We start from the raw sequence: 13,874 nt of genomic DNA, 5'->3' as shown, positions 1-13,874 counted from the left end.
GTCGGAGGCGATACAGTGAAAGCCAAGCTCTAAAGCACGCGTATCGCACATCATCACCTTTTCTATTTGTTGGCATTTTGAGAAGATCGAGGGCCTGATGATACTATAGCCAACGATGCCGCCGACGTTTGTGTTTTCGATATAGTTGCGTCCGACAGCGCCGCGCTTGTAATAGTACGAAAAGAGATCTAGCCGTGACCCTAAGCGCGACAGGAAGAAGGGAAAACCCAAGCGAAAATATTGCAATCTACATGTCCATCAATCTATGACGTTGGTATACAGGGGAGATATAGCTTTTCATGACAACCTGAGCTAGAACGTGCACAACACGACTACTAAGAGCTTCAGCTTGGTCCTCCTTCTGACTCCCACCACGTCGCCATCATTGCATGCCTCTTCGCCGCCACACTCTATTACGACCTCGCTGTAGATGACTTCAGTCTCCAAGAGCGGCAGTACCAGTCCCCGGTGGGATAGCCGCAATCAAGGCTTCATCTCGCCGGCACAGCTTCAGCAATGGAAGAAGGAGCAGCAACGCCGCGGCAGCCATGAAATCCTCGCATCTTCTCCACCTGAAGAACAGCATCCTCAACAGGAAGCACGTCCGAATGGAGGCAGGAAGAGCAGCTCGGGCCCACCGAGCGGACAAGCTAGCGGGCATTCTCGTGGGTTGTCCGCATTCTCTTTGTTCAAGTCGAGAACATCCAGCGACCAAATGCCGCCCTCCTCGAGTTCTACTGCTGCAGAACAACCACATATTTCAGCAGAATCTCAGCAGAAGCGCAATGGTTTTGCTACTCAAAGTCAAGGCTCGCTTGGTCCCAGGCGGCCAGAGATAGGCCCTCCTCCAATGGACAATGCTCCCGCCTCCCCTTCCGCAGCGAATCCTAATCCTACTCTCAGTCGCTTCTCGTCATCGTCTTCCGCCGCACCCGCGCCCCCTCTGCATCCCGAGATCCGCTCGATTGTGCAGTTGACTCTCGCCCACGCCCACAAGATATACTTCTCTGGCCCGCTTGTGAAACACATCCAAAGACAGCCGGATGGCCAGCGGCCAGCTAGGGATGAAGGCTGGCGACACGTATGGGGACAGCTTGGAGGAACAACGTTGAGCGTGTGGGACATGCAGGCGATCGATGAGGCGAGCAAGCACGGTAAACAGGTTCCCCCTACTTACATCAACATCACAGATGCTGTGAGTAACATGTATCTAGAAGAAATGGGTGTTCTGTCTAATGCACATCCGATCTCTCCCCATGACGGCTCAAGTTCGTTAATGCTCTTGGCTCCGTAACCCTTCCTGCGACCGGAGACAACTTAGAGCCACAGAAGTACACCAATGTACTGACGCTCAACACTGCAGGATCAAATATGATTCTCTTTTCTTGCCCTACGCAAGCAGCTCAAGCATCTTGGGTCGCTGCCTTGCGATTGTCCGCATGGGAGAAGTCGAGATTGGAGGAGATATACACCGCTCACCTCATCAGAATCACTCTTCATGACGGTGAGCCATAATGCTTCTTCATAATCACTTCACCTATATATCGAGATATTGCAGGCAGAGACGCGCCATCAACACTGCATCACGGCAAAATGGAAGGATGGGTGAGAATACGCATCGCCGGACAGGTCGACTGGAAGCGGATGTGGATGATAGTGACTGCAGGTGGGCACCATGATGATTCGGACTTCGCTATCAGTCAGAACCAGCGGTCAGCATCACCGAGCACTACGCGCAGAAAGAGAATGTCCAACCTATTCTCACGCGAGCGCAGCCCTCAGCGATCTGCAGCGCCTAACAAACCGATGCTGCAGATGTTCCTGTCGCCGAAGCACAAGGACAAAAAGAAGCCTATTCTCACCATGCGTGAGGTCACGCAGGCGTTTGCCGTCTATCCAGAACGCCCAGAGCTTATCAGCCGCAGCACGCTGATGAAGCTCGAGGGCTTGCTCGGAGACGAAGAAGTGGCCGGGTCTATGAAGTTGAGGGAGTGCTGGATCATGATCCTGCCCGACCTTGAGGGCGCGAACATTCAAACATCCGAGATGCTGAAGTGGCTCATCGGTGAATAATGAGAACACCCTATATGTGTAAACACTCGCGGCTCATTTGTGACCCGACAGCGATACATGACGCATTTGAGCTGTACGGACGTCCTCAGATGTACAGCTGGGATCCTCGAGATCCTCGAAGCATGATGTTCGCTTACCCTATAGGACCGCAGAGAGACGTACGTTCCATTACTGATCTTCCTCTGCATGGTCGATAATGACACTCCTGAAGATGTTGTTCCTGGACCGTGAACTCGCGGAGACGCTGGACGTTCGCGATGATCGGACTTCGTTCATTCGCTCCCGATTGCGGAATATTATAGAAGATCGAATGCAAGGGGTCTCTACAAGCACGATTTCACCGACCCAGGATCGCCCGCCGGTTCTGCCGCCTTTACCTCATGTAGTCTCGGACGACTTGAATCATGACGAGGGTGAACCTCCGGGAAAGAAGGAACGGGAAGATATCAAGCCGCAAGCAAAGCTTTCCTTGCAACTTCCGCCGCTAGTTTTCCATTCATTGCATTCTGAGTCAAAACCTCCTGTATTGCCGGATAAACGATTACTGACGCCTATCACGGAGCGTAGTGTACCTCTCGATATCCACCGGTCATTGTCTAACGAGACTCCTCTGACGCGACCGCCGACCCAGCAAGGGTCTTCGCCGAAACCTCTCGAGGCTGTGGAGGAAGCTAAATCAGTCCTAGGGCAGGACCTAATGGCCAGTCCAGTGTCTGCAACTCTTCCGCCCGAGAGTGATATACGCAATCTCAAAAGCGAGGAACCAGTCCGAGAAGGAAATACCAAGCCTCTACCAGAGTCGCGACTTGATCGTCCGGAGCTGTTTAAACCTGCGTCGAAGTCGTCTGCGAACTATACGACAGTACCGCAGACGCCTGCTGTGGCACCTCCCGTGTCCTCAAAGACTGATTCGTACTCAATTGCGAGTCGGCGCACGACCTCTCCTCAAACGGTCTCGTCTCCCACGCATGTACCGAAACCGTCGGCGTCTGTCAGCATCACTTCTTCGCGTCCGACTTCACCCACCGCTCCATCAACTACGCAGACCACTCCCTCCTCCGCAGCTCCTTCCTTTCAATCGAAGGCGCTTCCCAAATCGCCAAGGCCAGCGAGTCAGGGCAGTATTAGTGCTATGCCCACCCCGGCTTTTAAGCCGACTCCTCCACCCGCTCCTGCGCCACCCCTTTCCGACTCCGAGGACTATTCTGAAGCAGCTGGGGCGCTGTACTATATGCAACACCATATGAAGCAGGAGTTACGATCGGACCCATCTCTACACCAACGCCTTCCCCCTCTGCCTAGCAAGACAGAGGAAGATGATGACGAAGAATCTGCTGACGATGACCACCCCTATACGCCGCCTCCACGTTTGATGGCCAACCCTCCGCCTAGGTACGCGAGTCCGCCGCGGCCTGCGACTTCCGACGCGCTGAGACCGCCACCTGCGCGACGCGACACGGATATCTCAGTCGCGTCGTCGCGGTCGAATTATTCTGCCACAACCGAGTCGCACTCGGCATTCCCCGCGGCTGCATCTAGATCGATGACGGGACGCAAGCCGTCTGGCGCACGTGCACCGACCAGCAGCAGCAAGGCGGCTGTCCCTCACGCATTCGCTCCCACCCGCACCTTCCAGGAACGCAACGACGAGGACGCCATGCTCGAGGAGGTCGGCGACGGACACCCGCAGGATAAGGCGCACACCTCGCCACACATGGATGATCCCGATGCCGACGCCTTGGCAGCGTTGACGTTTCTGGAACAGGATGAACACGCAGACACGGCAACCACGAAGCAGAGGTCGCCCTCACCCCCCTCGTCATCATCTGAACCATCAGCAGTCCCTCATGTCAACGAGCCTGCTGCCAGCCCATCACATTCCACGTCATCTCGACGCGCGTTCAGGTCATCGTTCGCACCGACAAAGCAGGCCGAAGAGCGGAAGGCCAAGGTGCAAGCGCACCAGGCTGCAGTCAGCCGTCCAGGGAGGGCGAATGGCAGGAGCAAAGTCGCGAACCGCGGAGCTTGGGCAGAGAGCAGCGAGGAGGAAGAGGAGGAGGAGGAGGAGGAGGAAGATGACGATGCTGATTCGGACGATGAACCGCCGCAGAGAGCGGTAGGCAGCTCCGGTCAGCAGTCAGCGCGCGGGTCCGCCGCGCCGAGCAACTCTGGTAGCACGACGAATTTGCAGAACAGAGGAGTTTCTCCTGCACGATCGATGGGAGACGCCAATGCAGGACCTTATCCTCCAAACCGACGGGCTCCGCGAGAGCTGCCGCAGTTGCCCGGACAAGGTCATCAAGGTGAGTAGTTATTACTCAAATACATATGTTCGGGTTTGGATCTGATCTTTGTTGGCGGCGCTTTTCAGAGGAGTTCCTCAGTCCTCAGCCACGTCGCTTTATACCGAGTGAATTCGGACGTCAACTGCCTGTTCCAGAAGGTCCGCGCCAGATCCCATCTCCCGGAGCGCATGCTAGGCCTCAGTCAGAGTATCCTGGTTCCTCCAATCCATCGACTGCTAATTCAGGTTATCGTCAAACAATCTGGACGCAGAACTTCGACAGTCGTACCAATGGCGCTCCAAATGGTCCCAGCAGAGATACATTCATTCAGCTCGATCCTCCCTCTCAGACTATGACGAAGGCTTTCACTCCCCACGGCCTCCTCTCCGCTGGCCTGCAGGATAAGCAAGACCGGTCCGCTAAGAAGCAAGAGGAACTCGCGAGAGAGACCGGCGCGTCCCTCATCAATGTGCCTAACAAGCCTCCCCCTCCTCAGACTGGACTGCTCGGCGCTGTCACTGCGCATGAGCGAGAGCGTAAACGGGAAGGTGGTATCGGTGCTATCTTGACCGAACGCGAACGGGACAAGCGCGTAGCTGAGGACAGGCAACGCAAGATGGACGAATTGCAGCGGCAGCAGCTCGAGCAGATGCAGCAAGGTGGCGCTATGTACGGCGGGATGGGTATGCCTGGGTTCAGCCCCATGATGGCAAACCCGATGATGATGGGCATGAACCCCATGATGACCGGCGCGTGGTACCCTGGCATGATGCCCGGCTTCGCGAATCCTCAGACGATGATGGCAGCGCAGCAGGCAGCGATGCAGGCGTACCAACAGGCCATGATGGCATTCTCAGCGGCGGGTTCTCACATGGGCGGGGAAGGCGGACCAGCACCCCTCAATCCTATGATGACCGGAGCAAGTATGAACATGGCTGCAATGGACCCTAGAATGTCGATGATGGGCATGCCGATGATGAGCCCGTCGATGAGCATGAACCCAGCAATGGGGATGAATCCTGGCATGGGAATGAACCCGTCCATGGGGATGAACCCTTCCATGAGCATGAACCCCTCCATGGGCATGAGTCCGGGCATGGGCATGAACCCAGGGATGGCTCCGGGCATGTCGCCTGGCATGGGTATGGGCATGGGCTCTATGGGTATGGGCATGAATCCAATGAGTATGCAGATGACGGGAGGAGGAGGATTCGATACACGGTCGCCACCTGCCGCCTATGACAATGCGCTACAAACTCCCATTGAAGCCGATGCTGGCCCTCGTCCATTCTCATTGCGGAACGACTCGACGAACAGAGTGGGGACCCCTGCGATCAGCGAAGAGCCGTCAAGAGGCCGAGCCGAAGGCCAAGCGGGTAGTCGTCAATGATTAGGCTAGACCTGCCAACCGTCTCTGTTCTATCATCGTTACACTCATGGACAGACTCCTCCTTCTATTGGACGATCACACTATTCGGGCTATCATACCGTTTTGTTTGATATTATCCCTACGTTAGTTTTGGTGGTTTATGCATCGTCTTAGTCTCTTTTGTCGCATCTACTCGTATGTACTGGCTTGTTGCTACACATATCCACATTTGCATTGGATACCAACGATTACATACCAACTGCGGACACAGCGGTGTTAAGCTTTAAATTTCAAGTCTCCAAGCAACTTCCAGCTCTCCAAGGATCAAAGAAGTCTTCAGCTGAGAAGGGTTGAGTGCGCGCCGGTGGCTGGCTTCACGCCGCGATGCGCGTTTCTCGTCCGTCACGGTCACGTGTGCGCGTTACTCCCAGCGTCTAACTTGGTCATGTAATTCGACTCGACTGGAGTCTTGTGTGGCTCCGTCCTTGCCTCGCACTCCTGATTCTGTCCTATAAGCTGAATGGTATTCAATCTGACATAGGGAGCTTATTATATACCCCAGTTACCACTCCGTCACTTCCTCCTACCTGAGCAAGTTGAAAATATGGGTGTCAAGTCGCTATGGTCACTATTGGATCCAGTGGGCAGGCCTGTGCTGTGAGTGCTGCTTTGAATACTGCGAGACGATCCTTCGATGACGATGAATCAGGCTGGAGACTATGGAAGGCAAGGCTATGGCCATTGATTCCAGCATCTGGATCTATCAATTTCAGGCTACCATGCGCGACAAGGAGGGCCGCGGTTTGGTTAACGCTCATGTGCTTGGATTCTTGCGACGTATCTCCAAGTTGCTGTTTTATGGCATCAAGCCCGTCTTCGTGTTTGATGGAGGCGCCCCGGCTTTGAAGAGGGCAACTATCGTGAGTGCATGATACCATTAGGCATGAGTAGCCTCAAATTTGACATTTGTGAACGCAGACGGAACGCAAGAAGAAGAAAGCCGGTGCAGCGCTCAGTCACGCAAAAGTAGCTGAGAGGTTGCTTGCTGCGCAGTTGAGACGGGAGGCGTTGAACCATGTTCAAGAGAAATCGTGAGGACTCTCTTTGCGCTAAATCGCTCGTTGTTTAATGACGTCTCCCCAGGTCCGAGGATGACAAAGGGAAGGAGAAGGTGCCAAGAGGTCCCGTTGTTATTGACGAGAATGCTGTATACTTGGAGGATATCGATGAATCTGTTCCGAAAACGCCGTCAAAGGAGGCTCAGGGAAGAATTGCTGAACCTACGCCGCCTTCCTCGCGGAAGAAGTCAAGATGGCATGACCACGATCCGTACAAGCTACCTGACATGAACATGGACGAAATTGTTGCCAAGGCTACCAGCTCTCATGCGCCAGACCCTCGTCTCGCGACTGAGGATGAACTACGTGCCTTCATTGAGGAGATGCGTCCAGAGGACTTTGATGTCTCGTCCCCCGCATTCCGCGAGTTACCTACAGAAGTGCAATATGAAATCATCGGCGATCTTAGGCTGAAGTCTCGTCAAACGTCTTACAAACGCCTGCAAAATATGCTGCGGAATACTAAGACACCTCTGGATTTCTCCAAGGAACAGATCAAGAACCTCAAGCAGAGGAACTCGCTTACGCAACAACTACTAATCACGACAGATAGCATTGGAAAGGCCCACGTATCCATTCCCATCCGAATTGCGAGTGAGCGCAACAGGGAATATGTCCTCATCAAGAACGAGGATGGAGAGGGCGGGTGGGTCCTCGGTATACGAGACGAGGGGACACGCAACAAACCCATCGAAATAGATCATCACACTAATGAAGAGGAACAGGCGGACAGCAGCGACATGGAAATGGAGGAAGTTGCAATGTACGTATGCATCGCTGAAACCGAGAACGGTTAGACCCGACTAAAAATTTCCGTCACGTAGAGGTAGTAATCCTCTGTTTGACCCAGATCTGAGGGAATACCGCAGAGGCCAAGCGTTGACCGCCTTAGCTTCACGGTACACTCCCAAGAAGCTTGTACCAGTGACGACGCGAATACAGAAGAGGGCCAAAAAATCGCGTCCACTCTTCGCTCCGGAGGAGGGAGAAGTAAGAGATGTGAACGAGGCGAGCGACGAAGATGAGGATCCTGCATTTGCTGCAGCCATTCAGCAATCGCTCGAATACGAAGAAGAGGCCAATCTGAGGCATGCTCTGGAGGCATCAAAATCTGAAAGCCTCAGGTTTTCCGTCTCTACAACAGTTGGCGCGTCATCATCTCGTGTGACACTAGACAATGCAAAACCTGTGACGCCCGGAAGGGGAGCCTCATCATCTCGACTAATCTCTGAGAACGATGAGATGACTACGACGGCCATGTCAGATGACGAGGGTTTATATGTCTCTCCATCACGCTTGGAAACCGCCTTATCCATTGCTCATACTGGCCTGCGGCCTCAGAGACAACCTCACCTCAGCTCGGCCATCCAAGCATCGATGTTTGGTGCACCTAGCCTCTTGGTGTTAAGCGAGGCGACATCACATGAGCAACCGGCACCCTCGCAGACAATATCAGACTCGGAGGAAGATATGGAGGAAGTGGCGGTGATTTCTGTGGATACTGCACCTGTCATCCACAGCCGCAGCGCCACGCCCATGCGAGATGAGCCGGTCGCGGATGCAGCGCAAACCATCAGTGTTCCTTCACCACATCCTGCTCAGTATAGCTGGGAGTCTGAAGACGAAGACGAGATGGAGGAAGTGCTGCCCGTAGCTACACACCCATCAAACCCAGAAACTTTGCGCGAAAGACCTACGCACAGTCAAATCTTGCTGCAACGGCCTGGCGGACCCGCGACGCCCGATGATGGTTACAAGTCACTAGCTCATGATTTACCAAAGTCGGTCGTCTCTCCTGATAAAGATGCCAGCATCTCAGAAGCACACGGACTCCTGAGTAATTTCTCAACATCTCGCAACCAGAATGTAGGCCTCGAGCCGAGTGAGGTTGCGACCGACTCTGAGAATGAAGGTTCAGACGCATGGCATCGATCGTCTTCACCAGCGTCGGCATCTCGTGCTGCCACCGCCCCCGTGGAATCAACTGCCGATGGGTGGGATGCGGCGGAGGAGATGGATCCTCAGGCAGAAGAGGGTGAATTTGCCAGGTTCATCTCTCAAGTGAAGGGCCGCGACTTGGACACTGTCAGACGAGAGATCGACGACGAGATCCGGGAGCTGCATCAGCAGAGGAAGATTGCCATGCGCGATTCCGAGGACGTCACACAGCAGATGGTCTCTCAAATTATGGTTCGTGCCTTGTGTCGCTATCACCGGCCTGGTTGATGCTGAACTCCTTCGGACAGATCATGTTACGCCTTTTTGGCATCCCATACATCACCGCACCAATGGAGGCCGAGGCGCAGTGTGCAGAATTACTGCAACTGGGCCTGGTCGATGGCATAATCACAGACGACTCGGACGTCTTTCTCTTCGGCGGCCTGCGCGTCCTGAAGAACATGTTCAACCAGTCCAAGACCGTCGAGTGTTTCCTTCTCACTGACCTCGAACGCGAACTAGGCCTTGACCGCGATAAACTCATACGCCTGGCATATCTTCTGGGAAGTGACTATACGGAAGGTCTTCCCGGAGTCGGTCCTGTAGTGGCGATGGAGCTACTGAAGGAATTTCCCGGGCAGGATGGCCTCCATAAGTTCAAGCACTGGTGGCAGAAAGTGCAGAGCGGGAAGGATACGAGCGATGATACGGGCACCACTTTTCGTAAACGCTTCGTAAGTACCCGCGTGTCCGATGGCCGGATTGTCGCTTACACCTATACAGAAGAAACGATTTAAGGATTTGTACATTCCTGATGACTGGCCGAACCCCGCTGTTGTGAGTCCAATATTCATACTACTCATGGTACATAAATGACATCTCCCGAAGAGGGACGCATACTATCATCCCACAGTAGATGAGTCGGAAGAGCCTTTCAAATGGGGCTTACCAGACCTGGACGCTCTTCGCGAGTACGTGGGCAATCCTCATGCTTGAAACAGGTACTCACGAGTCCAATAGCTTCTTCAACTCAGAGCTCGGTTGGCATGCATCGAAGGTTGATGATCTACTGCTGCCTATCATTCGGAAAATGGGCAAACGAGGACAAGTAGCTTTGACATTGTTATGTGATGTCTACACTTCCTTGACTGACGTTCTCTCCAGAGTTCTACTCTCAACAAGCAAGGAAACCTCACAAGTTTCTTCGACGTTCCACTGGGAGGCAATGCTGCACCTCGCAAGCGACAAGCTTATGCCAGCAAGCGTCTGCAACAAGTCGTCTCGGACTTCAGGAAGGAGCGAGCAAGGCAACAATCGGTTGAAGCGTCTGCAGCAGAGAGAGATGCAAGCTTCTCTGACAAGGAACCGGAAGAGAAGCCAGCAAAGAGAAGAAAGACCACGGCAAGCAAGGGCAAGAGCCAAGATCGCGGAGGAAAGAAGGCTGCTCGAGGCCGAGGTGGCAAGACTGCTCGGGGCAGGAGAGCTAAGAGAACATCTGAAAAACGACAAGCAACTCTCGCAAGTGAAGGCGATAAGGACGCTCCCAATGAGCCACACTCACCGCCGCCACCACTAGCAGTGAACCTACGTCCTAGACCTACACCGGCATACCGAGGTTCGCGGGCGGACTCGGATGTCTCAGACGAGGACGATAAATGATACTGTTCGATGCGTAATTGCTCATCTAGCTTAGTAAATAGAGTGTTTGTGCCAATTGTAGCCGTATAGCAGCCTAATGATGGATACGAGCTTGCAGAGAGAACTTGCGTTCGGCGAAAGTGGCCTCGCTTCAAGTGAAAGTACAGCCAATGATACATGATGCCATGGCATGTCTACTCTTCGTCCTCTGACTCAGTCAGCTCTCGTGCCTGCCAATCAAGGTGAGCCTACCTGGACAGCGTCATATCAGGGTAGCACACCTTGTTTTCCTCAAGCCCGCCGAGTTCAGTCACCAGCCCCGAGTAAGGGTATTCGCGCGGTACCGCTGGACGTTCCAGAGTGAAAACGTACTTTGTCAGTACGCCGAATGAGACGAAGCCGAGCGCTGCAATGGTAAACCAGCGCAGCGCGACCAGTGGTGGTACCGGAGGGATATCGGGACCCCACATCGACAGCATCTCCTCTCGCATGTACAACTATCGCGCGTGTTAGATCTGGTCGGACGCGATGAAGGAGCAGCATACAGGGTCACCAAAGTTGCGGCGCATCTGTGGATCGTCCCATCTCTTGAGAGCGGGCAGGTACTGTCTCGAAATGGGGGGCAGATGGGGGTAGTCGGGGCCGAGTTGCGGGTCGTCATCGGGCGCGATATTGGGAGGGGGTGTAGCATAGTTGCGTGCGCTGAGCGCAGGACGCGTCGCCCGTAACGCGTTGCGCGAGCCCGCTAGACGGGCGGTGAGCAGAGTGGACTTCATGATCGCAGTGACGAACGGCAGGGTCGGGGTTCGCAAGCAATATTCTTCGGATAAGTACCTAAAGCGTCAGGATAAGTGACATATCCTCCCGACTATTGTGATCAAAGAAGAATGGCCAGCCATCATCAAAGATTTGCCTCCGGCCCTGATCCAGACGACCAAACGAGCTTGGAACGAAATGTCCAGTCTCTGTCAGCGGTTGTGACGGCGCCGTCGCAACTATGTGATTCGTCCCTCCACGGCGCTCTCGGACTACTTTAATACAAGGACATTGATGAGAGTGTGCTGTCAAGCTGATCCTCCTTCTCTGCTCTCTCGTACCCTCATACATATCTGCGCTACCAAACATTATGTCTCAACCCGGCGTCAGCAAGGATGTGCAGGCGGAATTGATGAAAAAGCGCACGCGACGCCGAGACACGGTCAAGGCAGAAAATGGCGTGGAGAGAAAGCCATTAGATCTCTCCGCGCACAACCAAGTACCCTATCCCGTGCATTATTCGCCCGACCTCTTTCTGTAGTGAGTAGTATGACGTTAGAGTGGATATGACTCCGGTTCATGGCACGCCCATAGTGATAACTGGAATTTCATCTTCATGGGCGGCTTGGTCCGTAATATCACCGTCCACCGTTTCGAGACACTGCCTACAAAGGTGCTTGACCTGGGATGTGGAAATGGCCTGTGGATCGTCGAAGCTGCGAAGCAGTGGCAGGTGAGCGCATGTTTTGTTCGTGGCCTGCCAATCGTGGCTCACAGAAGCGAAGAATACGAAATTTGTCGGGTTCGACATACAAAAATGTCAACCTGACCTGATGCGACCAGAATTGGAGCTGACGGAGATTGCTGAGCGTGTCGAATGGGTGCATGGAGATTTGTACGTGGATATTTTACTCTTGTGGCTGGTCTTTGACAGGGGTACAGATTGGAGACTCTACCGTTTGAAGCAGAGACCTTTGATTTTGTTCGGGTATGCGGACTGGGACTCGCCGTCCCTGAAGATGAATGGCAAGATCTGTTTGAAGTGTGCCCTTGAGATCATAGATGACGTGCTACGACGTTGACCTTGCCGCACCTTTATAGGAATGTGCACGTATCTTGGTACCGGGTGGTTTGATCGAGGTATTTACATTGCTTTGCATTTGATGTCTGTCCTTACTTAACAACTTGAAAAGATGGTCGAAGACGACCTAATCTTTCCGAGCACCCGTCTCCCAAAGAAGGACGAGTCATCTCCAGGAGAACCCAGCAGCGCGAAGAGCTCATTCAGCGCACCTTCGGCTCCTGCGAGCTCCAAATACGACACGAGCCAGTCGAGTCTCGGCTTCGTATCCGTACCTTCGAACAACTCCTCTGAGCACCAACTCATGCCCCCGCCACTTCTACTGGAGAAGTCGAGCAGCACGGACACGTCGTCGTCAAAGGTCTCTGCATCCCACGATCCGGAGCAACAGCCAGTCGATCCTCGCGATCATACGAAACTTATACAATCCTGGGATAACATGCTGCATCGCAGATTCATCACTCCAAACATACTATCGGTCTTGCCATTCTACCTCTCTGCGTACTTCCACGACATCCAGTTGATGCCCACTTTGCATATCCTTCTCCCACCCAGCTCGCAGCAGCTGAGCAGCGACGACCCTCTAAGCGTACACCGACAGTTCGTGGAGACACCAACCAATTTGGCCGAGCTATACCTCGACCTGAGGACGCACGGGACTCGCTGGTCGACCGACCATCCTGAGGGTAATTCCTTACGTTCTCGACAACCATCCAGAAGCGCTACTATCACATCTTGGGCTTCCATCCATTTGGCCAGGGGAGTCGAGACCGTTCGCTCTTGCCGATCCGCTATGTGGGAGGAATTCAGAAACGGGAAAGGGTTTGGGGAAAAGCCCGAAATTGATGAAGTCATATTGCGAGAGGATTTCGACCTCGCATGGACGAATTGGGAAAAGTGCGTTAAGCTAACGTGCTTCGCTTTGCCACTCAATCTCTCTCTATTTAGTGACATGAAGGACCGCATGTCCATGCGCGCAAAGCTTTACGAATCGCTTGCCTGGCTGGAATCAGGCAGCAACGATCGCCCCGACTGGAAAGTCTGGCGGGAGCGTGCCGGGGAGATGGAAATTTCGGACGCAGCCTCGACCTCGTCCTCGTATATCGGGCCTGAAAATCTCTGCAGGTCGATGCGAGCCTTTGTGGGCGTGAAGCCCAAGGAATCTTAAGCGTCCGTTATGCTGGCGGAGCGGATCGTCCACATCTTACTTGTCCTCGCGTATTTACTGAATTCCGGATAGGTTGCGTAACACACCACTAATAGAAGAATAAATACTGGGCCTGTTCCAAGTGAGATGCTCGTGTGCAGCACTAACTCTGTTCCTCGCACGCGCCATCGTATCCGTAGACAGACGACAAAATAGCTCCTGACCTCAGACAGCATGCGTCGAGACACGTCCAGTGCGGGTGCATGCATTACAGTACCACGTGACGCTGTTTCTTAACTCTCTTCTGCAAGGACCAGTGACCGCATCCACAGACCGAGATCCCCCTCCCCCCTCAGTATTCCCGCATATCATGTCCGAGGCAGCAGCCCCTGCGGCAGAGACACCGGCAACGTCGACCGCGCAGGTCGACCTCACGAAATACAAGGTTGGCGGATGGTCAGGGGCGTGG

The 13,874-nt window shown here is 53.9% G+C and overlaps 4 protein-coding genes across 4 annotated transcripts; 3 read left to right on the top strand and 1 right to left on the bottom strand.

Moving 5' to 3' along the window:
- The first annotated feature begins 75 nt into the window (after positions 1–75).
- LAESUDRAFT_812018 (uncharacterized protein) lies at positions 76–6,041 on the top strand. The gene is made up of 6 exons (XM_040914366.1): positions 76–1,195; positions 1,270–1,504; positions 1,559–2,065; positions 2,125–2,231; positions 2,285–4,376; positions 4,445–6,041. Exons 1-6 carry the CDS (start codon positions 431–433, stop codon positions 5,746–5,748), a joined length of 5,010 nt encoding a protein of 1,669 aa, XP_040765528.1. The 5' UTR covers positions 76–430; the 3' UTR covers positions 5,749–6,041.
- Positions 6,042–6,331: 290 nt separating this feature from the next.
- LAESUDRAFT_758347 (PIN domain-like protein) lies at positions 6,332–10,442 on the top strand (the record flags this gene model as incomplete). The annotated part of the gene is made up of 10 exons (XM_040912439.1): positions 6,332–6,384; positions 6,437–6,647; positions 6,706–6,818; positions 6,871–7,608; positions 7,670–9,035; positions 9,092–9,517; positions 9,567–9,620; positions 9,672–9,754; positions 9,804–9,891; positions 9,948–10,442. 10 exons carry the CDS (start codon positions 6,332–6,334, stop codon positions 10,440–10,442), a joined length of 3,627 nt encoding a protein of 1,208 aa, XP_040765527.1.
- Positions 10,443–10,615: 173 nt separating this feature from the next.
- LAESUDRAFT_758346 (uncharacterized protein) lies at positions 10,616–11,197 on the bottom strand (the record flags this gene model as incomplete). The annotated part of the gene is made up of 3 exons (XM_040912438.1): positions 10,616–10,651; positions 10,703–10,918; positions 10,967–11,197. The coding sequence occupies 3 exons, from the start codon at positions 11,195–11,197 to the stop codon at positions 10,616–10,618; spliced, it is 483 nt and encodes a 160-aa protein (XP_040765526.1).
- A 133-nt stretch (positions 11,198–11,330) lies between these two features.
- LAESUDRAFT_105773 (S-adenosyl-L-methionine-dependent methyltransferase) lies at positions 11,331–13,872 on the top strand. Its single transcript, XM_040901178.1, has 7 exons — positions 11,331–11,717; positions 11,772–11,910; positions 11,963–12,072; positions 12,120–12,219; positions 12,279–12,317; positions 12,371–13,155; positions 13,207–13,872. Exons 1-7 carry the CDS (start codon positions 11,548–11,550, stop codon positions 13,424–13,426), a joined length of 1,563 nt encoding a protein of 520 aa, XP_040765525.1. The 5' UTR covers positions 11,331–11,547; the 3' UTR covers positions 13,427–13,872.
- Positions 13,873–13,874: the final 2 nt, after the last annotated feature.

The sequence above is a fragment of the Laetiporus sulphureus genome, assembly GCF_001632365.1.
Source record: "Laetiporus sulphureus 93-53 unplaced genomic scaffold LAESUscaffold_14, whole genome shotgun sequence".
Taxonomy (NCBI): domain Eukaryota; kingdom Fungi; phylum Basidiomycota; class Agaricomycetes; order Polyporales; family Laetiporaceae; genus Laetiporus; species Laetiporus sulphureus.
Note: the sequence above shows the minus strand (reverse complement) of the source record. Positions and strands in the feature narration are given on the sequence as shown.

Excerpts from the sequence above, each read along its gene's own strand:
- LAESUDRAFT_812018 (XM_040914366.1), top strand. The coding sequence starts at position 431 with ATGACTTCAGTCTCCAAGAGCGGCAGTACCAGTCCCCGGTGGGATAGC. Across the intron at positions 1,196-1,269 it reads ACATCAACATCACAGATGCT|TTCGTTAATGCTCTTGGCTC; the intron begins GTGAGTAACATG and ends TGACGGCTCAAG. Across the intron at positions 2,066-2,124 it reads GATGCTGAAGTGGCTCATCG|CGATACATGACGCATTTGAG; the intron begins GTGAATAATGAG and ends GTGACCCGACAG.
- LAESUDRAFT_105773 (XM_040901178.1), top strand. The coding sequence starts at position 11,548 with ATGTCTCAACCCGGCGTCAGCAAGGATGTGCAGGCGGAATTGATGAAA. Across the intron at positions 11,718-11,771 it reads TCGCCCGACCTCTTTCTGTA|TGATAACTGGAATTTCATCT; the intron begins GTGAGTAGTATG and ends GCACGCCCATAG. Across the intron at positions 12,220-12,278 it reads AATGGCAAGATCTGTTTGAA|GAATGTGCACGTATCTTGGT; the intron begins GTGTGCCCTTGA and ends GCACCTTTATAG.